The 26081-nt window shown below is 46.1% G+C and overlaps 1 protein-coding gene across 1 annotated transcript in view; it reads left to right on the forward strand.

Moving 5' to 3' along the window:
* The window catches only part of SPEF2 (sperm flagellar and cilia associated 2), a 110635-nt gene that overhangs the window by 14097 nt on the left and 70457 nt on the right, over positions 1–26081 (forward strand). The window contains exons 5-9 of the mRNA XM_090037935.1: positions 5592–5732; positions 8193–8275; positions 15588–15804; positions 19903–20091; positions 22757–22944. Of these exons, the coding sequence (XP_089894061.1) occupies positions 5592–5732; positions 8193–8275; positions 15588–15804; positions 19903–20091; positions 22757–22944 (818 nt within the window). The remainder of the gene's footprint in view (positions 1–5591; positions 5733–8192; positions 8276–15587; positions 15805–19902; positions 20092–22756; positions 22945–26081) is intronic.

The raw sequence follows: 26081 nt of genomic DNA on the forward strand, positions 1-26081 counted from the left end.
CTGCCCAGGGTCTACCTCCCATTGGCACAGGGGGTTTCCTTCGAGGGTTTACTTTCTGGCATGTGATGCACTTGGTAGCAATGCGCTAAGCTTCTACATATAGCCCTGGGGCTACTGCTGGGCGGATCACTAGATCACCCATGGCCAAGCCTCCCATATGGGTTCTTGCATGGAGCTGTTGCAGCACCTCCCGAAGCAATGGCCTGGGTATCATGACTTTCCCTCCTGGTACTATCCACCACCCCTGGGAATTCTTTTCTGCACAAGCTTTCTGTGCAAACTTATCTTCTTCAGGGGAATACTGCAGGACTAAATCCTGGACATATGGCCATATGGCATGGGACATGGCCTGCTTGGATACCTCCTCCGCTTCTCCCCCAATGAATGCAGCTTCCTTTGCTGCTGCATCAGCCTTTGCATTTCCAAGCTTATGCTTTTCCTCAGCAGCCTTCCCATGGGCCCGCACATGAATGACTGCTACCTCCTTAGGCTGGTGGAGTGCCTCTAGTAGCTTGATAATCTGGGGGCCATTAGCAATCCTATTCCCAGAGGCCGTAATGAAACCCCTTTCTTTCCACAATAGTCCGTGTGCATGGACTGTAGAAAAAGCATAGCGAGAGTCAGTGTATATATTAACCCGCTGGTCTGTCCCCAGCTGTAATGCTCGGGTGAGCGCAGTGAGTTCCGCGGCCTGTGCCGACCATGAGCTCGGCAATGACTCCCTCCATACTACCTTATCCAAGGTTACCACTGCACATCCTGTTCGTCTTTTTCCGTCGATGACAGAGCTGGAGCCGTCTACGAAGTATTCAACATCTGGGTCCTCAATTGGGTCCTCAGCAAGATCAGGCCGCACCTGTGTAGTTTGATTCAGGACCTCAAGGCAGTCATGTGTCGGTTTCCCTGACTCCGGCAGCAAGGTTGCAGGGTTTAAAGCTGTAGTATGTTTGAAAGTAAGTCCTGGATTAGAGAGCAAAAATATCTCATACCGTGATTGTCTGGAGGGGTTAAGAAATTTCCCTCCCTCAGTCCCTAGGATCTGGGGAACTCCATGAGGAGTGAGTATTTCCATATCCGCACCCATGACTATCTTCTGGGCTTCTTCAACAACCACTGCTGTGGCTGCCACAGCCCGAAGACAGGCTGGCCACCCGAGTGCAACTGGATCTAGAACCTTTGAGTAATATCCCACGGGTCTCCAGGTCGGGCCCGATGGCTGTGTCAGCACCCCTGATGCAACCCCTCGATTCTCATGAACATACAGTCGATATGGCTTTTTACTATTTGGGATGGCCAGGGCAGGGGGCTGGGTTAATGCTGCCTTAAGCAGATCAAAGGCATGCTGCATTTCTTTATTCCATTTCCATTTAGTGAGACTCTCCTTAGTCAGTGAGTCATACAGTGGTCTAGCCTTCCCACCATAATCTGGTATCCATAGTCGACAGAACCCAGTTAGCCCTAGGAATGCCCGCAGCTCCTTGGGTGACTTAGGTGGGGTTAGACCTTGGATTGCCTGTATGCGATCTGCACTCAGGGCTCTGACTCCTTTTGAGAGCTTATATCCCAAAAATGTGACTTCAGGCTGACATATCTGGGCTTTCTCTCTAGAGACTTTATATCCTTTTCCCCCCAGAGTGTTTAGGAGTGACCTGGTGGCTTCCTCGCAGAGCTGTAAGTTTGGGCTTGCAACTAGCAGGTCATCCACATACTGGAGGAGAGTCACTGCGGGGTGTGATCCCTTCCACTCCTCCAAGTCCTTCTGAAGGGCAAGTCCGAAAATATGGGGGGCTGCTACGAATCCTTGTGGGAGAACTGTCCACATGAGTTGGGCTTTATGGAAGGTGTCTGGATCCTCCCATTCAAAAGCAAACAATTTTTGACTCTCTCGGTGAAGGGGAATAGAGAAGAAAGCATCTTTCAAATCTAGCACTGAAAATATTTCAGCTTCCTCCGGTACTTGTGTCAAAATCGTGTGAGGGTTCAGGACTACAGGGTGGTCTGAAAGGACCTTCTTATTTACTGCCCGTAGGTCTTGGACCAGTCTGTATGAGACCCCATCTGCCTTCGGCACTCCAAGAATGGGGGTGTTATAGGGTGAGGACCCTTCCACTAGCCATCCGTACCTCTTGTATTTCTCTATTAACGGCTTGAGTCCAGCTCTGGCCGCTCGGCTGAGTGGATACTGCTTTACCCGAACGGGCCCCTCCCCATCCTTGAGTACAATCCTTACCGGGGAAATGAACTTAGCTCGCGCAGGGGTTCCATCAGCCCATACCGAGGGGTCTACTCCAGTCATGTGATCTTCTGGACTTACTGCAGGGCATCGGTCCTCCAGGAGAGCCATCTGATAGTTCGAGCTCTGCTTGACAGGTAGCTGGACCACCATCTGATCGTCTCTGAAAAAGATCTCAGCTTGCAATTTTGTGAGTAAGTCCCGCCCAAGGAGTGCAACCGGGCAACTTGGAGAATACACAAAGGAGTGCTCGAGCAAATGGTCCCCCACTTTGGTGAGGAGTGGTTTACAAACAGGGAGTCGGGTCTGTGTTCCCTCAATCCCTTCCACAAGTACATGCTGTTCACTAGTTCCTGCACAGGGGGGTTTTTCTGGAATCATTGAAAATGTAACCCCAGTATCCACCAAGGCTTCAAAGTTTTTGCCACCAACCCTAATGGTTACCATGGGATCTTCTCGGGCTCCAACCCGAAGGGTAGTGGTCTTAGATCCCTGTCCCCTTCATTCTGAATCCTCACCCTTGTCTTCTGCCCGCATGAGGTGACCTCTCGGTTCCCTCTCTCTCTTCTCCTTCAACTTCGGGCATTCCCTCTTCCAGTGTCCTTTCTCTTTGCAATAAGCACAAACGTCTGCTCCCACTCTTTCTCCTTTCCCCTTCTGTATCCCAGCCTTTCCAGGGTTTCCTCCAGTTATAGCAGCTGCTAGTGCTGCCATCTGTCACTGAGCCTTTTTATCCTCCTTGCGCTCCTGCACTTGCTAACGATTCCCATACACCTTACATGCAATTTCCACCAGCTCTGAAATCGGTTTCCCCGCACCTCCCTCAGTTTTCTGTAACTTCTTACGGATATCAGCAGCAGATTGACCAATAAACATAAGATTTACCATGCGTTGATTATCTGGGGCTTCTGGATCCAGATCCGAAAACCTGCGAAACGCCTCATACAGCCTCCCAAGGAAAGCTGAGGGATCCTCCTCTCTTCCCTGTCTCACTTCATACAACTTAGACAGATTGGTAACCCGAGGCACTGCCTTTCCCATTGCTTCCACTATAATTCCCAGATACCGTGCACTCAGCTCTCTGCCTTCGGCAGTATGATTATCCCATCTTGGCTCTTCTACAGGGTAGGTATCACGCAGAGTACGACCAGCAGCACCCTCTGACTCAACTCTGGCTGCCGCAATACGTTCTGCTGTACCCAACACTAATCTCCTCTCCTCCGGGGTTAGGAGGGTCTGGAGCATCATCTGGACATCAGCCCAAGTGGGTCGATGAGTCTGCCCAATAGATCGAAACAGGTCCCTCATCTTTTCAGGGTCTTCACAAAAAGAGGAGCTCTGATTCTTCCGGTTAAATAAATCTGAAGTGCTAAATGGGGTGTAGACAAAAGTTGCATTGCCCCCCTCTCCAATAACCTCTCGCATCGGACAGTTCAGCACTGGCTGTGACTCTACAGGCTTGCGCAAATAATAACCCTTATTCCCTGATTCAGATGAGGCACTTGGCTGAGGCTCACGCTCTAACTCATTAGGTATGCTTTGGTACGTCGGTGGTGGTCTCTCTAAGGGAGGGGGCGGTGGTGCAGAAGGACTGGATCCCGAGGAGGCGTCTGACTCATCTTCGCTACCTGACAGGGCAACCGGAGCGCGGGTCCGGTACTCAGCCAATTCAGAATCTCCCCCCTCATTAGACTCAGGAAGTACAGGCGGCCCCCCCCGCCGAGTCTTAACAACCATCACATGAGACTTTGCTAAGTAATTCTTAATCCAAGGCGGCTGATTTTGAACCACCCACAACCAACAATCAATATAAGGAAACTGATTCCAATACCCATTCTGCACAACAATTTCATGGATAGCTATCACTTCTTTTAGCACAAAGGATCCTTTCGGGGTCTAGTGGACCCCAAATGTTGGCCACTCAAATTGACAAAACTTAATTAAATCACCCTTTTTCATTTTTACTCCGTAATCAGCCGGCCTTGCAAATTTATTAAAATGACATAATAAGAATTGTAGGGGAGCATCTGAATTTTCTACACGGGAGCGACCCATACCCATTTTGCCCACAAGAGTGCGCCCAAGGCACACCAAATACCAAAAGACCTCTTAACAACAGATGATTTACAATGAAAGCCAAGCCTAGAGTTTCTCAGCAAACATACACATCCTTTGTTTTGGATCCATACACCAGATTGGGCAAAGGGAATTCGTATACTCACTCAGATACCCCAGAGATCTCGATCCAAATCCCAAAGTGTGTCTGGCCTCTCCAGAAACTGAGAATTTTGCACGGGATCCTTTTAATGCCCGAATATCCCGACTTGCGCCTCAAATTCCAGGGGCGAGCCCCAAAAGTCGGCTCGGTGCGCACAACCCCTGGTACCGGAGGCACCCCGCCGCTGGATTTCGGGGTCGTCCACGAGAAGGTCCCATCTGGGGTGCCAGGATTGTTGCAGAAATCTGCTATGGTTCGTTTCTCGGGAGGCAAAAAAAAACCTCTCAGTCACAGACACACTCCATTAGCAATACAAAAGATATATATTTGCAAATAGGGTCAGAGAGAGAGACAAAAGATCAAACACTCTGCCCGCGGGGAACATTCCTCAGCAGGCTTTTATCCCCTCTCTCCTGAGCACGTGTACAGAAGCAGGAACTCTTACAACTCATTTCCGGTTCATACAAACATGTATGTGAATACGTCACATCATACATCGCATGTGTATTATAATTAACTACTTAAGTATGTGGGGCAGATAGGCTTATATGTATTAGTTAATTGCGCTTGCCCAGAAAGCACTTCAGTTTATAAAAGTTCAAACCTCTCCTGCCTTCAAGGACAGAACCAAAAAAATGGCAATTTACTCTTATCTGCATGAGAACGCTAAGGAGTATAAGCTTTACTGTAACAAAAAGATAGTAAATTTGCAAAACAAAGAGGGAGTGATACCTTAATACAAAGAGCCCTTACTGTCCTCCCCTCCAACCCCCTCCTTCTTACACCGGGGAGACAGGGAGGGCTGGCAGCCGTGCTTTTCTGACAACACTATTGATGGGAGCTAACAGCTGTTTTAACAATACTATTGATAATGCATTTTCGATAATATTTCTAACACCCCTGTTCTGATCAGGAATACTGCAGAGATCAAATGGTTCCAGCAAGGTGTCTGTCCAGTTTCCTCTTGAAGACTTCCAAGGTTGGGGACTGCACCACCTCCATGGGAAATCTGTTCAAGATTCTGGTCACCCTTACCATAAAGAAGTTCTTCCTTACATCTAACTTAAAACCATCCTCTAACAGTTTATGACCATTGCTCCTTCTCCTGCCCAGGATTTAATTGAACATCTTTGTGTTTAGCAACGCATGGGAAGGAGGAGACAAAATGAAATAATGGCCAGAATTCAAGCAGCTATTATACAGATTCCAAAGCCACCACCAAACCGTACCCTGAAAGCTATTGAAGCCCGAAAAATATTAAAAAAGAAAAAAGAAGCAGAGGTAAGTGTTGGCTTTATTATTTAGTGCACTGAATCGTAACTGCCAAGCAACTTGGGATAGAAATCCACAGTTGGATATAATGTGCACACATAAAGTCACTGACTGATTGCAATAAAGTTACGCTAGCAACAAACAGAACTAATGCAGTGGTGAATCAGGCCAAATATCAAGGATTAATTTAGAACCTGGTTCTGCATTTTTAATTTAAGGAACAATCCAACTGCCATCAATGGAAGTTCTTTTTAAATAAAAAGTGTGTGGTCATGTACTAACTTAATCCTTGTTTTAGGATGTAGTCTAATCGCACTAAATGCAGAGACATTTAATGAAAGTTGAATCAAACCCTTAATTTTTCCCTGCAATTTGTGGCTGTTGTACTTGTGCCTGGTACTGTATCCCATAAAAGCTTATCTTTTACTAGCCAATTGCCCATCAAGAATGACGGGGAAGAGTGGGGAGGATGGAGCACTGTGCACTCCTCCCCCCATATGGGCCCACTCCCCCTTTCCCTCCTGCTGCTTGGGGTCTGGGCCCGCTCTCTGCTGCAGCAGCAGAGGGAGGGGAGGAGCTGGCCCGGGCCCAATGCAGGGGAGCACCAGGCCCGAGGGTGGGGAGAAGCCAGGTCACCATGGCAGGGAGCAAGCAGTAGGCCTAGGCTGACTTGGTGGCAGCCGGAGGACAGGAGGTGCGGGCTCAGGGCTGATGTGGGGGAGTGGAGGGTGGGGGAAAGTGGGCCTGGGCCTGAGGTGGGAAGGAGGCCTGCTCCTCCCCTCCCCCTGCTGCTGCCGCATCAGGCCAGACCGGACCAGGTCAGGCCGGACCAGGCCAGGCCATGCCCACTGCTCCCCCACCCACGTCATGGTGGGCCAGCTTCTCCCCCAGCTCGGGCTCACTTTTTCAACCCCCACCCCCCCGCATCAGACCCAAGCCTTGGCTCCCTACCCCTGCTCAGTCCCCTGTGTCCCTGCCATCATGGAGGCTCACCGCTGCACTGCCACCTCCTCTCCGAATGCTTATTCACACTATGATTGGATGTTTCAGTCAGCCAGTCAGTATGTGAATAAAGCGTTATGGACAGACAGACAGATTAAGGCTTTTATAATATTAGAATTACAGGAACTGTAGTAGGATTTAAAATTGACAGTTGCCTTGAATCAAAACCAGGCAGAATGCAGAGCAGGGTGGCATGTTAGGGCATTTTCACATGTGTTTTGGGACACTGCACTAGGTGCCTTAATTAGTGAGCTGTGCTAATTAAAAATGCTCGTATGCCATGTGTTTTAGTGTCCTCTCACTGAAAAAATGGTGATGGGGTGCTTTGAACTAAAGCTCATCGAACATGTTTTATTTCAAAGTGCACTGTCACCATTTTTTCAGCGTGGGGACGCATGGGGACACTGATACATGTGACACAGAAGGCTGCCGGAGTGTGTCAATTTCCATGCTCCAGCAGGCTCAGTTAATTGAGTCTGCTCTGATGTGCTGGCGCATTGGAGCAGGCTCTACTCATGTCTGTAGGAGCCCTTCGAGACTAAGTGGTTCAAAGAAGCATGAGTTTTTGGAGGCAACAGCCCTTGTCAGATGCTTCCTCTGCCTGACCTCAGATTAACAAGCTCTTCACATCTGAAATCAAACCCACGAATGCTGGTATTTTTTTGCTGCATTCTTTAGTTCTACTCTCCTGTCACATTAAAGCCCCCTGTTGCAGTATGCTTCATGGTCAAGATCCTGGATCCTCACATCAACCTTCTGAGTTACAGCATTACCCCAGATCAAACAGAAGTTCATTGTTGGTTTCAGGGGAATCTAGCTGGGGTTGGGAGCCTGCAGCCAGGTTCCCATAGTGACAGTCATGGCTCTGTGTCAGTGCTTGCTGTATTCAGAATGGTGGGGGGGACAGGCAGTGGAGGGAGCTCATTCTTGGGGCTCCCCACCGGGTGCTGAAGGGTAGGGTGGGTAAATTGCCCAACCCCCATGTGGGTGGGGGGCTTCAATACACCCGCCCCACCCTCCAGTGGGGCTGAAAAACTACCAGACTGAACTTTCTCTGCTCCCTTTTTCCTCTCCCATTCTGAAAACAGTAGAGGTCAGGGAGCTCTGCAGACACAAGTTACGAAAGATGCTACATTTTGAACTGTCTTTATATGATACCTCATCCAATGAGGGGTCAGATTTTCGCTCAGTCAGCCATTTTTTAAGCTGTTTCCAGCCGTGCACTTGTGTTTGGTCACAGTGTGGGCAGACTGGGCGAAAATTATCACTTTTCTTCGTACCCTTTATCTTCTGTTATCCCTGAGCTAGCTGAGACAATATGATTTCAGCATCATGTCATCTAAAGTGACATTAAAATTTCTTTACATAATGTTTACAATGTAAAAACAAATTTATAATAGTTGTATCCATCTTTGCTTTTAGGAAAGATAATAATATTGTAATATTCATGCCAGTTTTCTTCTTTAGGATATGCACAAAGAGATTAAGAAGTTTGAGAAGGTTATAAGGAAAGGGAGTCCTGCACCTAGTAGCAGCCAAGTCTCAGACAGGTAATTCATAGACATTAGGGGCTGGAAGGGACCTTGCAAGATCGAGGCAGAAATTCTGCTAGGATCAAATGACCCCCGCAAGATAAGCATCCAAACACCATTTGAATGAGTCCAGACTAGGTGCTTTCACCACCTCTGGGGGGAGTCTATTGCAGACCCTGGACACTTGGACCGTAAAGAAGTTTTTTCTTATGTCCAGTCTAAATCGGCCTTCCAGAAGTTTGTGGTTTTGGACCTTGTTATCCCTTGGAGAGCCCTGGTTAACAGCTGTTCTCCCAGATCCTGGTGTACCCCTCCCCCCCACTTATAGGCTTATGTACTTATAAGCTGCCATCAAGTCCCTCCAAGCCTTCTCTTCTCCAGCCTGTCCTAGTGAGGCTTTCTCTCTTGGTGTTTGATCATATGGGTGACTCTCCTTTGGACTCTCTCAAGCTCCTGAAGTGGGGGGCCCAAAATTTGATCTACATCAATTGTGGGTCTGTTTCCCACCCCCTGGATGCTTTGCATCCTATCTGACAGAGTGACCCCTTTGGACAGGTGGAAGACCGATGCGGAGTAATTGTTTAGGAGACTCGCCTTTTCCTGAGCGTCAGTTGTCAGCTGCCCCATTTGATTCAATAGAGGTTCAGTGTTGCCTTTTTTTCTTTCTCTGACTTCCCACATATCTGAAAAGGGACTTTTTGTTGTCATTGATTCCCATTGCAAGCCTGAGTTTGGTATCTGCATTGGCTTTTCTGGTCTGCTCTCTACAGGTGCGTGCTAGTGCTGTGTAGTTCTCCTTGTTGGTGACTCCCATTTTCCATCTGGCCTAAGCTTGTCTTTTTACTTTCAGGAGGTCTAAAAGTTCCCTATAGAGCCAAGAGGGCACCCCAGCCCACTGACTGCACTTTGTTTGGGATGGGATGGACTTTCCTTGTGCTTCAAGGATTAAGTTCTTAAGGAACAACCATTCCTCATGGGTTCCCCTTTCTAAAGGCCCATGGTCTCTGAGTGCCTGGTTGACCACAGAGTTTTTGAAAGGTGGCCTTCCCAAAGTTGAGAATTTCTGTTTTACTGAGACACTTGCCCACCAAGCGTTGAACAGAAAAAGTGATCAGTTCATGGTCATTGTCACCAGGTTTCCCCTTGACCCTCAGATCATTCACCAGATCCAGATCCAGCAGTGCCTGTCCCCTAATTGGCCTGTAGACCTCTTGCATTAAGTAGAGGTCATCAATGCATGGGAGGAAGCTGTGCGACCAGTCAGAGCCTGTGAGCCCGTGTGCTCTTCCCACAAGATGTTGGGGAGCTTGAAGTCCCCCGTGACAACAAGAAATCTGGAGCTTGGAGCCTCAGCCAGTTCCCTATTGAATTCTCGGTCCAGCTCTTCCTTTTGGTTGGGAGGTTTCATAGATTTCATAGACTTCATAGACATTTGAGCTGGAAGGGACCCCGGAGGATCATCGAGTCCAGCTCCCTGCCCAGAGGTAGGAAGTCAGCAGAGATCATAGGATCCCATCAAGATAAATATCCAAAGGTGTCTTGAAGGCGTTCAAAGTCAGTGCTTGAACCACCTCCAGTGGCAATCTATTCCAAACCCTGGGGGCACAGACAGTAAATAAGTTCTTCCTTATGTCCAGCTTGAAATGGTCGCAGGGGAGTTTGTGCCTATTTGATCTTGTCATCCCTTGGGGTGCACTGGTGACCAGATGTTCCCCCAGATCCTGGTGAACACCCCTAATAAACTTACAGGTGGCCACCAGGTCACCCCTGAGCCTGCGCTTTTCCAGGCTGAAGAGTCCTATGACTCTCAGCCTCTCATCATAAGGTCTGTTATCCTGACCTCTGATCATGCATGTGGCTCTCCTCTGCACTCTCTCAAGCTTCTCCACATCCCTTTTGAATTGTGGAGTCCAAAACTGGATGCAGTACTTGAGCTGCGGCCTCACCAAGGCCGAGTACGATGGGATTTGCTTGAGAAGCATCTGGATGCAAGCCAGCATTTTGCTCACTTTACTAGCCGCAGCATCACATTGAAGGCTCATGTTCATCTTGTGGTCAATCATAACCCCCAAGTCCCTTTCATCTGTAGTGCTAACCAGCGTAGCACTGCCAAGCCTATAAGCGTGCTGCAGGTTTTTCCTCCCAAGGTGGAGAACCTTGCATTTGTCGGCATTAAACACCGTTAGGTTCTCATCTGCCCATTTCATGAGCCTGTCAGGATCTGTCTAGATCACCCTCCTGTCTTCAGGTGTGGATGCTTTACCCCAGAGGTTGGTGTCATCGGCGAACTTGGCCGGCCTGCTTCTGACACCATGGCCTACATCATTGATGAAGATGTTAAAAAGTAAGGGTCCTAGGACAGAGCCCTGAGGAACCCCACTGATCACAGGGCACCACGACGATTGACTTCTGTCAACCACCACCCCCTGGGTCCTGCCATGGAGCCAGTTCCCTAGCCAGCGGATCATGGTGAGGTCAAGGCCACAGTTAGCCAGTTTTGCCAAGAGGTGATCATGGGATACCAGATCAAAGGCTTTTTTAAAGTCAACATATATGACATCAATCTCTTCCCTCTTGTCCAGGTGATAGGTCACCTGGTCGTAAAAGGAAATGAGATTGGTCAGGCAAGACCTATCTGCACCAAACCCATGCTGGGTATCCCTCAGGATATTGCCGTCAGCTTTCCTATATAGGTTTATAATAGACTCTTACAGTTATGTCCCTTTCCCCATGTTCCCCTCCCTGTATTTTAACCCAGAGGGTCTTGAGATGCCCTTCATGTTTGCTAAACTTGGTTTGAAGGGAAGGGTATTGCTTCTTCACATAGACAGCTACATCTGAATCCCTCTTCCCAACATGGTCTCTCCTGTACAAGGTATAGCCTTCTATACCTACAGACCAGTTCCAGGTGGAGTCCCACCAGGTCTCCATTATCCCTCTGAGAGCATAATCATTGTCATTCAGGAGTAGGGCCTGTTCCTCTTGCTTGTTCCCCAAACTCCTGGCATTTGTGTAGAGGCAGTTGAGCCTGCTGGGGGAAGCCCTGGGCTTCCCTGTGCGCTGGGATATGACTTTTCCTTGGGCTGTGTTTGGAGTGGGTTCCCTTCTTTTTCCTGTGGTACCAGTGGGACCTTCTCTCAAACAGTAAGTTTCTCCTCTCTTCATCACCTCCTTACTTCACCGGTCACTGTGGTTACCTACACCCAGGTGGCCGATCTTATCCACAAGGTGCTCCAGCACTGGGTCTGCTGCTCGTGGCGCCCCTGCTGAATCTCTCCACTCTGTGTCCCAGGCGGCAAAGGAAAACCCCTTGCTGTGGACTCAGGTAGCTGCTGGCTCCTAATCAGTTAATAGGGGTGTAGGTTGTAGCTGTGTTTATCTAAGGACATAGGCAAATGAGGTTCTTTGGGTGAATCAGATATATTTTATTAGACCAACTTAAATAGTTGGAGAACAATTTTTAAGCAAGTTTTTGGGTTCAGAAACCCTTCGTCAGGCTCAGGAAGTTTCAGCAGTTGGTGTGTGCTCTTCCTGGATGGAATAAAAAGTAAAGAAGCCAGAGGCTGGGCTGGTATGCATACATCACCGTAAACACGGCAAAAAAGCTTTAGAGCCAACCCCTCAGATACCACCGAATTTGCACTAAAGAGAACACCCGGGATTGCCACCTCACCAATTGTAAAAAGGCTTCCACCCGACAAGGACACTCCTCCAGAGAAAGAGATCGCACGTTTGAAAAAGCCACCTGGATACCACATGAAGAACTGCTGCAGTACAGAAGAAACCCCCCACAAATGGAACACTGCTGTTTATGACATATCACCCCTCCCTCAAACCATACAGAAAATTGTCAAACAATTGCAACCCATACTAGAAAGAGATCCTATTCTTAAAGAGATCTTCCCAGGGCTACCCATCTTAGCTGTCAAACAAGCACCAAACCTCGCCAACCTTATCACCAGAAGCAAACTTCCTCAGACCCAGAACACACCAAATGGATCTAAACAATGCCATGACAAGAAATGCAAAACCTGTCAACACATCTCCACCACCCCAACACTTGCTACACCCCACAACAGAGCCATCTGCATTCCCGGATCTTCCAGCTGCACCTCCAGAAATGTAATATATCTCATCCAATGCACCAAATGCCCTGATGGAAAATACGTAGGAGAGACCAAACAACAACCATGCACCAGAACGAACGCACACCAGAAATCTATTAAGGACAGGAATACCCAGTTACTGGTAGGGGGGGCACATTTCTCACAGGAAAACTGCTCTCTCTCCAATCTCCCAGTCCTGATCCTCAAAGGAAACTTACAAAACACTTCCCAGAGACGAGCCTTCGAACTCCACTTCATCAACCTCCTGGATGCTAAAAATCATAGACTAAATATAGACATTGGACTTATGACACATTATAACCTGCCTGACCTCTGACTCCCCAGGTATTTCTCCACTATTCATCCCCCTTCTCTCCCCCCCTCCCCGCCTATCTCTCACCCACTGACTCCTCAATCTACATCTTCACTGCCTGCCTGTCTTGTATGCAGACCAGCCCAGCCTCTGGCTGCTTTACTTTCCATTCCATCCAGGAAGAGCACACACCAACTGCTGAAACTTCCTTAGCCTGGCGAAGGGTTTTTGAACCCAAAAGCTTGCTTAAAAATTGTTCTCCTACTATTTAAGTTGGTCTAATAAAAGATAATCAGTTAATATTCACCCCAGGTGCGATCCCCTTCCCAACTGCGTTTATTAATTACTTAACTTTGCCCTGTCCCTGACCTGACTACTTGCAACTTAGTAACATCAAAGGAAGAGGGCTGTCTTTGCCCTGTTACAAAGTTGATTAAAGGCAGTCAGCACTGAGGGTAACTGTAAAGTACATGAGCCATAATGTGCAAATATACTGATGGGAAACTTTCTTTTCTTGTATGTGTGGCCCTTAAAAAAATCACGTGGGTGTTCCCTCCACAGGAAACCATCATTGGGCTTGGAGGTACTGCGATACCAGGCCAGCACTGGAAGGACCAACGCCAGCCCTGACACTTTTTCCCCTTGGTGCCAAAAATCCTCCATGTGATCTTAACCAAAAGGCTGAGATGCTGATAGGAACCTACTACATTTTGTTTGTTTGTTTGTTTTTTCTGGAAATTTTTTTTCATGTTCCAAGTCAAATCAGACAAATCAATTCCAAATCCATGAGTCATGTAAGAACTAAATGTGGCCCTACTACTGGCAAACATTCTCCACCTCCACCTGGGGCTTCAGATGCTTCCATATCCTTTGATAGGCATCCTATGTGCAGGCCCAAGCTGAAAAGCTTGGGGTTTGGATGCCCCCAAGTTTGGCTTGCTCTTAGCCAGAGGGCCACAGGAGCAAGCTAGGGGGGGGTCTCCCATTTCTATGAAGTCAGCGTGTAGCTGAGATCCTCCCACTGGAAGCTGGCCAGCAAGAAGCTAACTGTGGAGGCTCTCATAAGGAGTCCTTTCTGCAAGCAGACACAGGTGCAACCTGCCACTATACAGTGCCACTATACACTGTACTGCATTACCTCAGTCATGGTATTTCCCCACAAGGAAAGACCAGTGCAGCCCATTTGAATAAGATATATATTAGTGCCCATTGTGCTCAGTCCCCTTCAGCAACAACTTTTTAAAGTCATGGTGAGTCTACATTGAATATTTTTCACAGCTTTTTCACTTCCACAGCTGATCTGTGCCTTTCTTTCCCATGTCCAATAATTCCTGTTTCTTCACCAGCTTTAAATATTTAACAAACACCACCAAATGGGACTCCATATAGTTCACTGAGAATCCCTTTGTTGCCCCGTCTCTCAGCCTATTGTATGCGATTAGTGTGGCCTTGCCCTCCACGAGGTGGAATCAGAACAGGCTGCCCTGCACCTCACTTGCGTATACATCTTGGGGGGTTTCCAGGATTCATGGCAAGAATACCCGGTTCCAGTTACAAGTGGGGGCAGTTAGCACATGAATGCTTTGTTGTGGTGGGAGTTGTATCTGGAGTACTTGTATAGTCTGAGAAGTGCTGAGCTGTGGGGTCACGATGGCTTGAAAAGCTGTTAATTTGCTGTGGCCTAGCTGATTTTGCCAACTGTTTAGCTGGTCTACTAAAAGATATCAACATTTAACCAAAGAACCTTGTCTGCCTATGGCAAATCATGAGCCTTTTGACTTTGAACCAATTTAATGTAATATATATTTTCTATAAGTAGCTATAAAAGTCTGTTTGTGGAGTATCTGTGGAAAAACTTGTATCAGATTAAAAAACAAAGATAAAATGGATCAGTTCATCAGTCAGCATTTTCAGATTTTGCTCCTCATTTCCATGTGCTCAGGGAGAGCAGGCTCTTACAGTTGTGGGGGAGGCCAAAGTGGGGACTAGAGGTGCTGCAGGAGGAAGAAGTTGTGGAGGGGGAGGAGGGGAATATGTGCTAGGGGGCCACCTCTCCCTAGATTTATTTTTGGTGCTGTAGAAGTGGGACAGGGACAAAATCAAGGCAAACCCCCAATAATGTGATTCTATGCCTGGAACATTTTTAACAAATTTATACATTTACCTTATGTAGGATCTAATTCCTGGGATGTCATCTTATAATCAGGGTTGTCTTATAGTCAAGTAAATATAGTAATTGAAAAAACCCTTCACTAATACCAATGTATCATTAAACTATTCAGCCTCTGTAAAATCATTTTATATTTTTATATCAAAATATATTCATTTTACTGTTACTACTACTCTCTTTTAGGCACTTACAATTTCTTAAATGTATTTCCATCTGCATCAGAGCTTGTTCCACTACAATCTAGACAGTTCTGGAGGGTAACTTGGTCCATGCATTTTACAAGACACAACCCTTTGATGAAAGGTTCCTCTTGAATGCAGTTTTGGTCAGGCTCTCTGGTAGTCATGGTCTCCTAGTATCTGCTTTCAGATATACAGACACCTGCTTGCTAATCATCAAGGATCTAGTCTGTATAGATATCACACAGAAAAAACGGGAATGGTTACTTAGCCCATAGAAACTATAATTCTTAGAGATATGCTGTTTTCATGAATCTGTCTTCTTCCCCAGTATTGCAGAGGTCTTCAGAACTCTATGTTGGTGAAGGAATTGAGGGACAGTTGAGCCCACTGAGTCCTTTTTCCCATAGGTGGGAGGCACAAGGACCTTAAGAAGATGGGTGGGGTGCTACAGAATTCAGTCTTGCAACCAGGGGAGTCATGGTCACCCACAGTGAAATAAATCTTGAAGAACAACAGTTATTGGAAAATAACTCTTTTTCTGATGTATATATTTTCTCAGTAATATACAAGAGTCATTGAAGACACTGGACTTAGACTCAGCAGCCCAGGATATCTCAGAACAGACAACTACTGAGCTATTAAATACCTATTCAGAGGATGAATATATCAGAAAAATTCAAAAACGTCTAGAGGAAGACACTTTTGCCCGAGAGCAACGAGAAAAACGACGACGAAAGATGTTAATGGAACAGCTAATAGCCCACGAAGCACAAGAGGTGAGATATCTGTGCTGATGTGCTGTACCTTGCGTAGGGTTATTAATCTGAAATGGAAAAACAAAGCAAAACTTTGTGCATTAGTTGTGTCCCTAACAGCAGACTTTAGCGATCAGAATAGTTTCAGAATGGAAGGGAGATTTGAACTTCTTGCAGTTGATAAACTGGATAATATCATCCTTGTCTCTCATTTCTTTTTATAAGATGGAAGTGTAGCCATTCTGATTGGCATATATTTTGCTTTTGAATGTATTGGTGTTGGGAACATCAAATGGGAACTTGTTGATAGGCTGGAACGGCTTATATTCTTATCTCAGATGATACTACTATTTTTGGAAGGTTTAACAAAACCTGTTCACATTTTTTTATTGTAAGAGTAGACAGGGAAAAAGATTCCTTAAGAACTATCATAGCTCAATTGATGTCTATAAAGCTAAGATATTTTAAACAAGGAAGGAATAGGTGTAGTCCTTACTTTTCCCTTCAGAATAACAAGAAAAGTTGAACTAAAACTTCCAAAATGTATTCATTGCACAATTCTATATAATGCATAAGATTAAGATTGCAAATTTGAACTTTAACTAGGTTATATATCACACATGTAATTTATTTATTACTGGTTAGGCTTGTAAAATCTACAAGTGCTCAGTACTTCTAACATGTCAGAGTTAATATTGAATTTTATATTTCCCTACATCTAGTTTTTCAGTTTGTACTTTGATCTTGCAGTGTGTTTTATAGGGTCTTAATGAATAGGTGTAATTTGTTATAGGACTGGGGCACTAACACTGTATCAATCTGCATTTTGTATAGGGCTTAAATAAAAATATACATAGCTTTTAAACTAAGAGTTGAAAAGACATTTCTTTATTTAGGCTTTTACTCTGCAGATATTTACAGGATGAAATTTTAGCTTGGGTGCTGGGACCAGAACTTAGCCCGCAGTATAGAAAGTAAAGTACATGTATAAATCTTTGAAGATGGTCTTTTGCTATTGAAGCTTGAGTTCTGTGTTCTGTTTTTCCCATTTCTTGCTGTTCTTCATAAAACAGCACGTAGTTGTTCTAGTCCCATTTAATTTAAAAAAATCAGAATATGGTAATAAATGTAATGTTTATGGTAATAAATATAGAATTAATGTATTACATCAGACACAATTATGTGTTTGACCACTGGATGCCACTGTTGTCTCAGATGTAATTTAAAGGGTTTTTTATGCATTATCTCTCAAGTAATTACTGTTACAAAGCTTTCTCATATTTAAGATCTGAACATATGTTTTCTATAGTGGTAGTAGGATGGTGTCAGTGCCTTTTCCCTACTGCTTTACTTCTGGTAGACTCAGTTGTTCTTGGTGTTTTGGGGCATTGTAAGCAATAGATGTGCAATATAGCTGTTTGTGTATTTTTTAAGAATAAGTTAAATAGACACTTGTATAGGATGGTTTAGATAGGGATGATATTGCCTTTGGCATGGGTTTCATAGATTTCATAGACATTAGGGCTGGAAGGGACCTCGAAAGGTCATCAAGTCTAGCCCCCGGCCTCAGGGGCAGGAAGTCAACTAGGGTCAGGATCCCAGAAAGATAAGCGTCCAAATGTTTCTTGAAAGAGTCCAGAGCAGGTGCCTGCACCACCTCTGGAGGGAGTCTATTTCAGACATTGGGGGCTCAAACAGTAAAGAAGTTTTTCCTTATGTCCAGCCAAAAATGGTCTTGGAAGAGTTTGTGACAGTTGGTCCTTGTCATCCCTTGGGGCACTCTAGTGAATAGGCATTCCCCCAGATCCTGATGCACACACCTTATGTACTTGTAGGCTGCCACCAGGTCACCCCTGAGCCTGTGCTCAGGCTGAGGAGTCCCATGGTTCTCAGCCTCTCTTCATAAGGCCTTCATTCTCTTGCCCACCAATCATGTGCGTGGCTCTCCTCTGGACTCTCTCTCAAGCTTCTCCATATCCTTGAATTTTGGAGCCCAGAATTGGATGCAGTACTCCAGCTGCGGCCTCACCAAGGCCGAGTATAGCAAGAGGATGACATCCTGAGATTTACTTGAGAAGCATCTGTGGATGCAAGCCAGAATTTTGTTCACTTTACCAGCTGCAACATTGAATTGGTGGCTTATGTTCATCTTGCGGTCAGTCATGACCCCTAAGTCTCTTTTGGCCGTGGTGCCAGCGAGTGTAGCACTGCCGAGCTTATAAGCATGCTGCGGGGTATTTTTCCCCGAGGTGGAGTACTTTCCATTTTTTGGTATTGAACTTCATCAGGTTTACATCCGGTTTATATCAGGCCTATCCTCAGGTGTGGACACTGTACCCCAAAGTTTAGTGTCATCGGTGAACTTGGCCAGTCCACTTCTGACACCAGTGTCCGCATCATAGATAAAGACATTAAAGAAAACCGGTTCAAGGACAGAGCCTTGGGGGATGACATTGGCCACGGAGCACCGCAGTGATTCACTGCCATCGACTACTACTCTCTGGGTCCAACCTTGGACCCAGCTCTCCAGCCATCAGACTGTGATGTAGCTGAGGCCACAGTTGGTCAACTTTTCCATGGGGAGATCATGGGACACCAGATCAAAGGCTTTTTTAAAGTCCAGGTATAGGATGTCAATCATTTCTCCGTTGTCCAGGTGATGTGTCACTTGGTCATAGGAGGAGATTTGAAAAAAACCCCAAATCCCTCCTGTTCCTATACAGCCAGAAGTTCCCAGTTTGAGATTGTACAGAAAGTCAAAAAGCTCAAGGCTGAATTGATGTAGCTGTTGCAAGTTAGTCTAAACTGCACAGATTAAACTGAAACAGAAGTGAACAGACATTTATGTTTGATTCAGGAAGCGCAGTGCCTCAAGCCAGAAGCCGGGGGGGACTAGAGCACAGCTTTCTGGCATGTAGTCAGCATGGGCTGTGTGTTTGCTTCATCTTCCTGCTGCCCCTGAGGTCTCTGGGATTTGCAGTCCACAATCACAGAAGCAGAACTCTGCAGGGTTGCTCATCACTTCTTTTTCCTGCTTCCAGGTGCCCCGAGGATTTGTAGTCCACAGTTACAGCCAGCAGTAACTTTCAGTAAGCCTAGGCTTACATGGGATGGAGAGCATTGTCAATGTAGTGCTGCTATTTTTTTTCCTCCTGCTTCAGTTTGGACAGTAATTACCAAGCTGTGGCTGAATTATTTAGGAAAATTTTAGCCAAAAAATGTCCAGTCATTTCCAAAAATAAGACTCAAGGAAAAATGCTTTGTTTTTCCTTGTTCAAAAAAGATGGTAATAAATTCTTTGCTGAAGTCTGGTACCCACACGCTTTAGAAAAAGAAACTTGGAAATTAACAATAAAAAAATTCTGCCTATTATTTATGTGACAATATGCCAGTTTGGCAAAGTTATACACTTTTTGAAAACTGCTATATAAGCTGTGAAGCTCTATTCTGTGTGTACTGAGCATAATGCTCCAACAATTCCGTCACAGTAGTCATGCTTCAGCCCTGGAGTGATTAGGACTTTTCCTGAAATTGCAGTTCTCAGTTGCTGTCCCCTATACTATGTCCAGGTGGGGCCCTGCCTTTCCTGTGTTTTCAGTGTTCTTTCCCCAGTACCTCCTCTTCCCAATGTATTCTGACACCAGTGGGCCCAGAAAGGATGGGAAAGAACAACAAGGGTATCAAAAACAAGGAGACAGAATCTAGATCTGGAAGCATATGTGGAGGGGAAGAAAATTAAGTTAGAAAATTAGAGAGGAACATGGCTAATAGGACTGAAAGCTACTGTGGGAGATCAGGGTGGTGGTGGGGTGGGAACTGAGTCTGACCATTAAAGTACCTCAGTTGAAAGGTGTTTAGAAACATTTAAAGCTTACTTATGCTGCTTTACAAGACCAAATTTACATTGCATTACTGATATCATCATTATAAATAGAAATATGTGTGTGTGTGTGTTAAGTTATGTATCAAATATACAGGCTTGATATTGAAAAAGACAGATGAATATTGTCATGCTATTTTGTACAGACTCTTTATATGAGAAAGTAATATGTATTCTGACACTAATCCTACCAACAAGTTAATCACTATTAGTTCAGCTTACAATGCTTTATCTCTTAGGAGGCTTACCGGGAGGAGCAGCTTATTAATAGATTAATGAGACAGTCCCAGCAAGAGCGGAGGATTGCTGTACAACTCATGCATGTTCGTCATGAAAAAGAAATATTATGGCAGAACAGAATTTTCAGAGAGAAACAATATGAGGAAAGACGACTGAAAGAGTTCCAAGAAGCTCTTGACAGAGAGGCGGTAAAAAAACTAATTATTCACTGATCTTTTCTGTAGGACAGTCTGTCTTACTATCAGTAAAACATGTAATCATGTCTTACATGGGGAAGGCCTATGGTACATGTACTCAGTCATTGCATCACCCACTCTGTCAAATGCACTTTTTCAGACATTAACACTTGTGATTTTCTAGGCTTGAAAATCCAGTGGTAAATATAGTGCCTTTAACTACAAAAATCCAAAATAAAGTCTGATTTAAGAAAAAACATACTGGGCACATCTACATGTGCTATTAACATGCAGAAATAAACTCTGGTGCATGTCATGCTGGAGTTTATTGCTCCTGGGCACTGTATTTACATGTGCGCCTAGGACCTCAACATGTCAAGCCGGGTTGGAGCAGCCCTGGCTGGCAGGGAGCCCAGTGGGTCAACCTGCCAGCCAGGGCTCCTTCTGTCCAGCTCAAATGCTATGGAGGGGCTGGCAAGTCATGTCAGCTTCTACATGTGTAGTGCTGCAAAGTGAAAAAAAACTCTGTAGTGTTTGTATTTACAAGTACTACCCTGCTGCAGAGTAAATTAGTTTTGTGCCATGTAATAGGGCCATACATGTAAATGCAAGGACTAAGTGCAGTCAGTCAAAAAGCCCGCGGCTGAACCGATTCAGTCCTTGCAGGTTTTTTTAAACTGCAGAGATTGAATAATAAGCAAGTGAACTGATGTTCACTTTTCAAATAGGGAAGGCAGCCAGACCCCTGTGTTGGCCCATACTAACAGCTGGTGGGTGCTAGAGCACACCTCTCAGTCTACTGGCCACTGCAGAGAGCCTGAGCCCTCTGATTCCCCGAGCCATACCCCCTTCTCGGCCTCCCCACTAGCTAAGCAAGGGGTGAGGAGGGGAAAACTCACCCCTCCCACCCAGCACCAGACCCCCAGCTGGGAGCAGCAGCTTTGGGGGTGAAGGGGGGAGGGGAAGCTGGAAGTGCAAGCTTTACTCTGCCCTCACATCTCCCCCAGCTGAGAGCCACGATGGAATCACCTAGCCCTTCTCAGCCTCCCAGCCCACTGAGGAAGTGGGGAAAGGAAGTCTGCATCTGGGCTTGGCGCTGCCCTCAGAGCTGGGAGCCAGGAGCCATGCCTCATCCTCAGCCTGGGGCTGACTGAGGGGAGGGGGGTAAGGGAAGCCTGCAGCAGGGGACTTGGCTCCACCTCCCAAAGCTGGGAGCGGGACTGGAACCCCTTAGCCATGGCCTCTTCTCAGCCTCCAGTTGACTGGGGGGTGTGGGTAAGCCCTCACTGGGGTTTGGCTCTGCCCCCCACAGTTAGAATCCAGGAGCCACGTCCACTCAGCCTCCAGGCTGGATGGTGGGGAGGCCTGCAGTAGGGCTTGGCTCCGCCCCCCAGAGCTGGGAGCCACATCTCTCTTTCAGGTGGCCTAAAAGTTGAGAAGGGGGCATGGCTAGGGGACTCCAGCCTTCCTCCTGGCTCTGAGGGAGCCCCAGTACAGGCTTTCTCCTCCTCTCAGCCACCTGGGGGTCTGAGAAGGAGGCATGGCTCCCAGCTGGGGGCAGAGTCAACCCCTGCTGCAGACTCCCCCTACTCTCCCCAGGCCAGCAGCACCTGGCTGCGGGTCTGGTTCCCCCTCCCCTCTCCCCCTCTATCTGACTGGGGGTCTTGTCCTGGACCAGAGAGGTGGGTTTTTCTTCCCCAGCCCATCTTCAGCCACCCAGAAGAGTGATAGTGCTCTGGATAGGGAGCAGAGGAGCAGGGCAGACCCTGTTTTTTGGAGCCGACAGTCTGGTCTGGAGTTACTAAAGCTGACATTCACCAAAAGAATTTAGAAATCCATGAGTGAAGGGATACAGTCAGAGGTCTACCTTCCACATCTTGCATCCTTGTAGACATAATATTTGCACTTAGGATATATTTTTCTACCATCTGCCAGCCTTTCTTTTTGCACCCTTTTCCTCTAATTAAAAAGCAAAAGAGCATAATTCTCCCAGGCTGGTGAAATTGCTTATTCACCATCTGTGTTCTGATAAGACTATTTCCTGTAAGGACAGTTCCTGGCCAGCAGGGGCCACTGTGTCACAGGGACTTGCTGACCCCACTGTCGCTTCTCCCTTCAGTTTTAGCTACAAAGATCTGCTTTCTGTCTTCAGTTAGATTCTATATAAGTTTTCAAAGGTCAGTCAGTCATTAACATTTTTGTATTTAGATGTTATCAGTATTTTTATATTAATTCTCTGAAGCTGATTAAGACCTTGCTATTTATTTACCACACAATGGGTGTCTTGCCATACACCCATCAACGCGACTGGAACTTCACCCAGTTTTCAACATGAGTGTTTCTCATAAATACCAAAAATACTCTTTCCATGTTCTAAAGATAATGTCCTATTTAAAAATAATGTCCTATTTTCTCAGAAGTCACTAAACAAATTAATGTTCTACTTGGTGTGGATGAAATAAGTTTTTTCCTATACTGTATCCATTTTACAAAAAAGTGGGAACTTAGAACATGCAAAAATTGTATTCAGAACTGTAGCTCTTGCTTGCTATATAAACAATGCTAAAACATATTCTTGTCTTCGGTTGAGCCAGTTCTTTTTTTTTTCAAGGATTATGCAGATTTTAATCTTTTTTCCTTTTACAAAGTAAAAAGTTTACTTTAAAAAAATTCTTAGGCTCTTGCAAAACAAGAAAAAATTGATTATGAAGAACAGATTCTCAAAGAAAAAGAACTTCACAGGAAAATTGCTGCTGAAAGAGTTGAGGCTCGTTATAAAAAGCATTATTCGATATGCCTGGAGGTGATCAACCAAATTATTGATTTGTCTGCCAAAACAGGAGAATATCGTTTGTTGACAAACAAGTAAGTATGTTTCAGAAATCAGAGAAAATAAATATATTAGAAACAAAAGAAATAAGAGAAAAACATTAATCAGGTACATTATGTTCCCTTTCAAATGACCTGCTTTGTAGTTGTGTTCCATAGGCCCCCTCTACACATTACAGGTATCTCGCATTTAACTGATGAATATGTACCTCTGTCTAAGAGTTCATTTAGATGCATAGTTGCTGTTTATTTTCACCCGCATAGTTACCTTGAAGGCATTTGGTGCATTGGATCAGATGAATCACATTTTGGGAAAGACATATATAAAATTCATAGATTCTCATGGTTTGTTGTGCAGGAGTGATTGTTGTAGCAATGGAGATGTGTTGATGGGCTAAGCATCTGTTGTGTTAAGGCTGTGTCCCATTTGAGGTCTATTGAGCGGTTGAGAGTTTGCTTCTGATGATGAGTCAGGCAAGATTAGGGAGTTGTTTGAAAACCAAGAGCAGAAAGGCCCCTTGCATAATTCCTAGGCCATCTTGGCCATACACACTAACACTAACTTAACATGTTAGGGCTCCATGGTAGTTTTTCTCACCTGTTTTGCCTTCAGATGCATTCATGCTTCAGCTTCCATTCGCCTCAGTGTACCAGTTTCCCCTTGTTTTCAAGGAGTTGGTGGTTTTCAATTCTGGCCACATCAGATATTCACATCTCTGTCTCTCTCTCTCTCTGTCTCTCTCTCTCTCTTAGACAAATAAAAGTTCATAACAAAATACTTCCATAAATAAACTTTCATCCATCCTTGGTTATGTGCTTCTCCTTGATTGCAGACATTTCATACCAGCTCTCTGTTCCCATAGGATCATAGGTTTTCAGAATTGTGTACAGGTTATACCATTAGACTTCTCCATCTATGGTCTAAACCCACGATTCACAATCAGGGTGCTGGGGCACTCTGGGGTGCCTTGAAATCCTGTCAACAGTGCTGTGAGCACTGTTATGTGTGCAGATGTGATTCACAAGATAAACCAAGAGGTTTTAAATAGAAATCTGTAGTATTAAAAGCATTCTGACCTGCTGTGGTCTTTGCAACAGAAAAATGGCTCTATTTTTTCAGAGTCAAAATATGAGTGAGAGCTAAATGCCTGGTTTTTCTGACAGTTGTCTTGAGTCTAAAAAGGTTGAGAACCACTGGTCTAAATAGTCTTTCAACCACACTTGGGACTAACAGTGTTCTCTAAGGTAAAAATGGGGAGCAGGGCTTTATGGCATATCAGCTGCTCTGCAATAACTGCCCATATGCAAGTTCTGGCCCTGTGATTAGTGGATGGTACCCTGTCTCTTTCAAAGATAACTAAGTTACCATCATGTGGTTTAGTTTCCACTTATCAGTGGGCATAGGTGGAGGGAGAAAGTATTATTTGGGAGACTGAGAATGCACACACTTGCATGCACACGCACACATAACCCTCCGCCCCCGCCCCCCACAGGTAAGTCTGTCTTGTGGAAGGGGTGTGTGGGGGCAGATCAAGGACCCTGCAGTGAGGGAGGGAGTGGAGCAGGGGCAGGGGCTAGGGTGAATGGGGACCTGGGGCAGTTGCAGGTTGTGGGACACTTGGAGCTCAGGCAGCTCATCCAGGAGCGGGGGGTGGAGGAGGTTTCCTGCTGCTGCTTGCATCCCAGAGGAGGCTTAGGGACACGTGCCCCACCGATCTGTGTGTGGGGTGGAGGCAGGCTGTGCTTTGTGCCCCGCCTAGGAGTGATGTGACACCGTATGCCTGCTGTACATGGGGTGCAGAGCGAGCCCAGTGGCAGGGATGCACATGGTATCACTCAGCTGTCAAGGCAGCGGCAGCAGGGCACAGAGCCCATCCCATAGCGGCAGCTGCCTACGCCCTGCGCACAGATTGGGGGGCACATGTCCTCCCTTGCCTCCCTGAAAATGCACAGTGGCAGGAGCCCCCCTGTGCCCCTGGATGAGCTGTCCAAGCATCCCATGACCTGGCCTGGGGCCCCATTCACACCAGCCCCTGCCTGCCCCTGCCTCTGCCTCTGCCTCTGCCCCACTCCTTTCTGCACTGTGAGGGGCCTTGATCTGGGCTTGATCTGGCCCCCCACAAGACCCTTCCCCTTCACAGAGTACACTTAAACTTGCCTGGCTCCTATGCTGAGTAGTAATCTACACTCCAGGGCTGTGATTTTGGCTGTGCAACTGTGTGTGTGTGACCTGTCACCCTGCAGCAGCCCAGAGCCTGCAGCCCAGCTGTCCTTCATTTGGGGGGAGCTAAGCTCCGTTAGCCCCGGCCTTCTACCGCCTATGTCAGTGGGTGCATCTACACGAGTGCCCGACTGCACAGTCCTTACAGTCCTAGCGCTGCACGGGTCATTTCAAACCCTGCTGCGGAGTTGCAACTGGCTATTGTACAGTACTGGCAGAGTCACGGTGCATGTCTGCCAACGCTACGTTGCCATAGCCATGAGCTGCGTTGCTTATGTCGCTAAGGCAACAGCATCTTGTGTAGACATGCCAACAGAGTAAAAACATGCACTGCCTCTGATTTACTCTGGAACAGCAAAGTTCTGTCCCCTTTGATGTCTCAGTAAACTGTTTCTATGCTTTATACTTTCTGTGAAGTTCTCAGTCCTCCTTCACCTCTACTCAGTTAATAGTCCTTTTTCCATGATGTGCTATGGTGTAGAGAAGTAAAGGAGAACTTTTTCCAATTCTTTTTTAGAAATACTAGCTTTGAATGTCTGAACAAGGGTTAGTTCTGTCTTCATCACATGCTGCATGTGCTGTCTTGGTCTACAGATCAGTTTGTTACACTTTGGAGCACCTTGCTAGGAAGCTGCCATAATTTCTCTCTCTCTCCTTCTACTGGGAAAGGACACAACATGTCCTTTTCCTTCTGCAGTAGACCTTGCTGTAGTCTGCAGTCACACAATGTCTGCTGGTAATGCAGTGACCAGAACATCCTTCAGAGACCAAAATTGGACACGGGTTAGCTTTTAAAGGCCTGACTAAATTGTAATAGACTGAAATAGTAGCATATCCCTCTGAGGCTTTGATGCTAACATAATTATCCAAATCTGAATTTGCATCAGGTTTAATGTCACTATCCTTGTAAAATAGCTTTTAGATACTTAGGTTAAGCCATTCAAAGAATGAA

The sequence above is a fragment of the Crocodylus siamensis genome, chromosome 3 (assembly GCF_052110815.1).
Source record: "Crocodylus siamensis isolate JL-2025a chromosome 3, ASM5211081v1, whole genome shotgun sequence".
In the NCBI taxonomy this organism is placed as follows: Eukaryota; Metazoa; Chordata; order Crocodylia; family Crocodylidae; genus Crocodylus; species Crocodylus siamensis.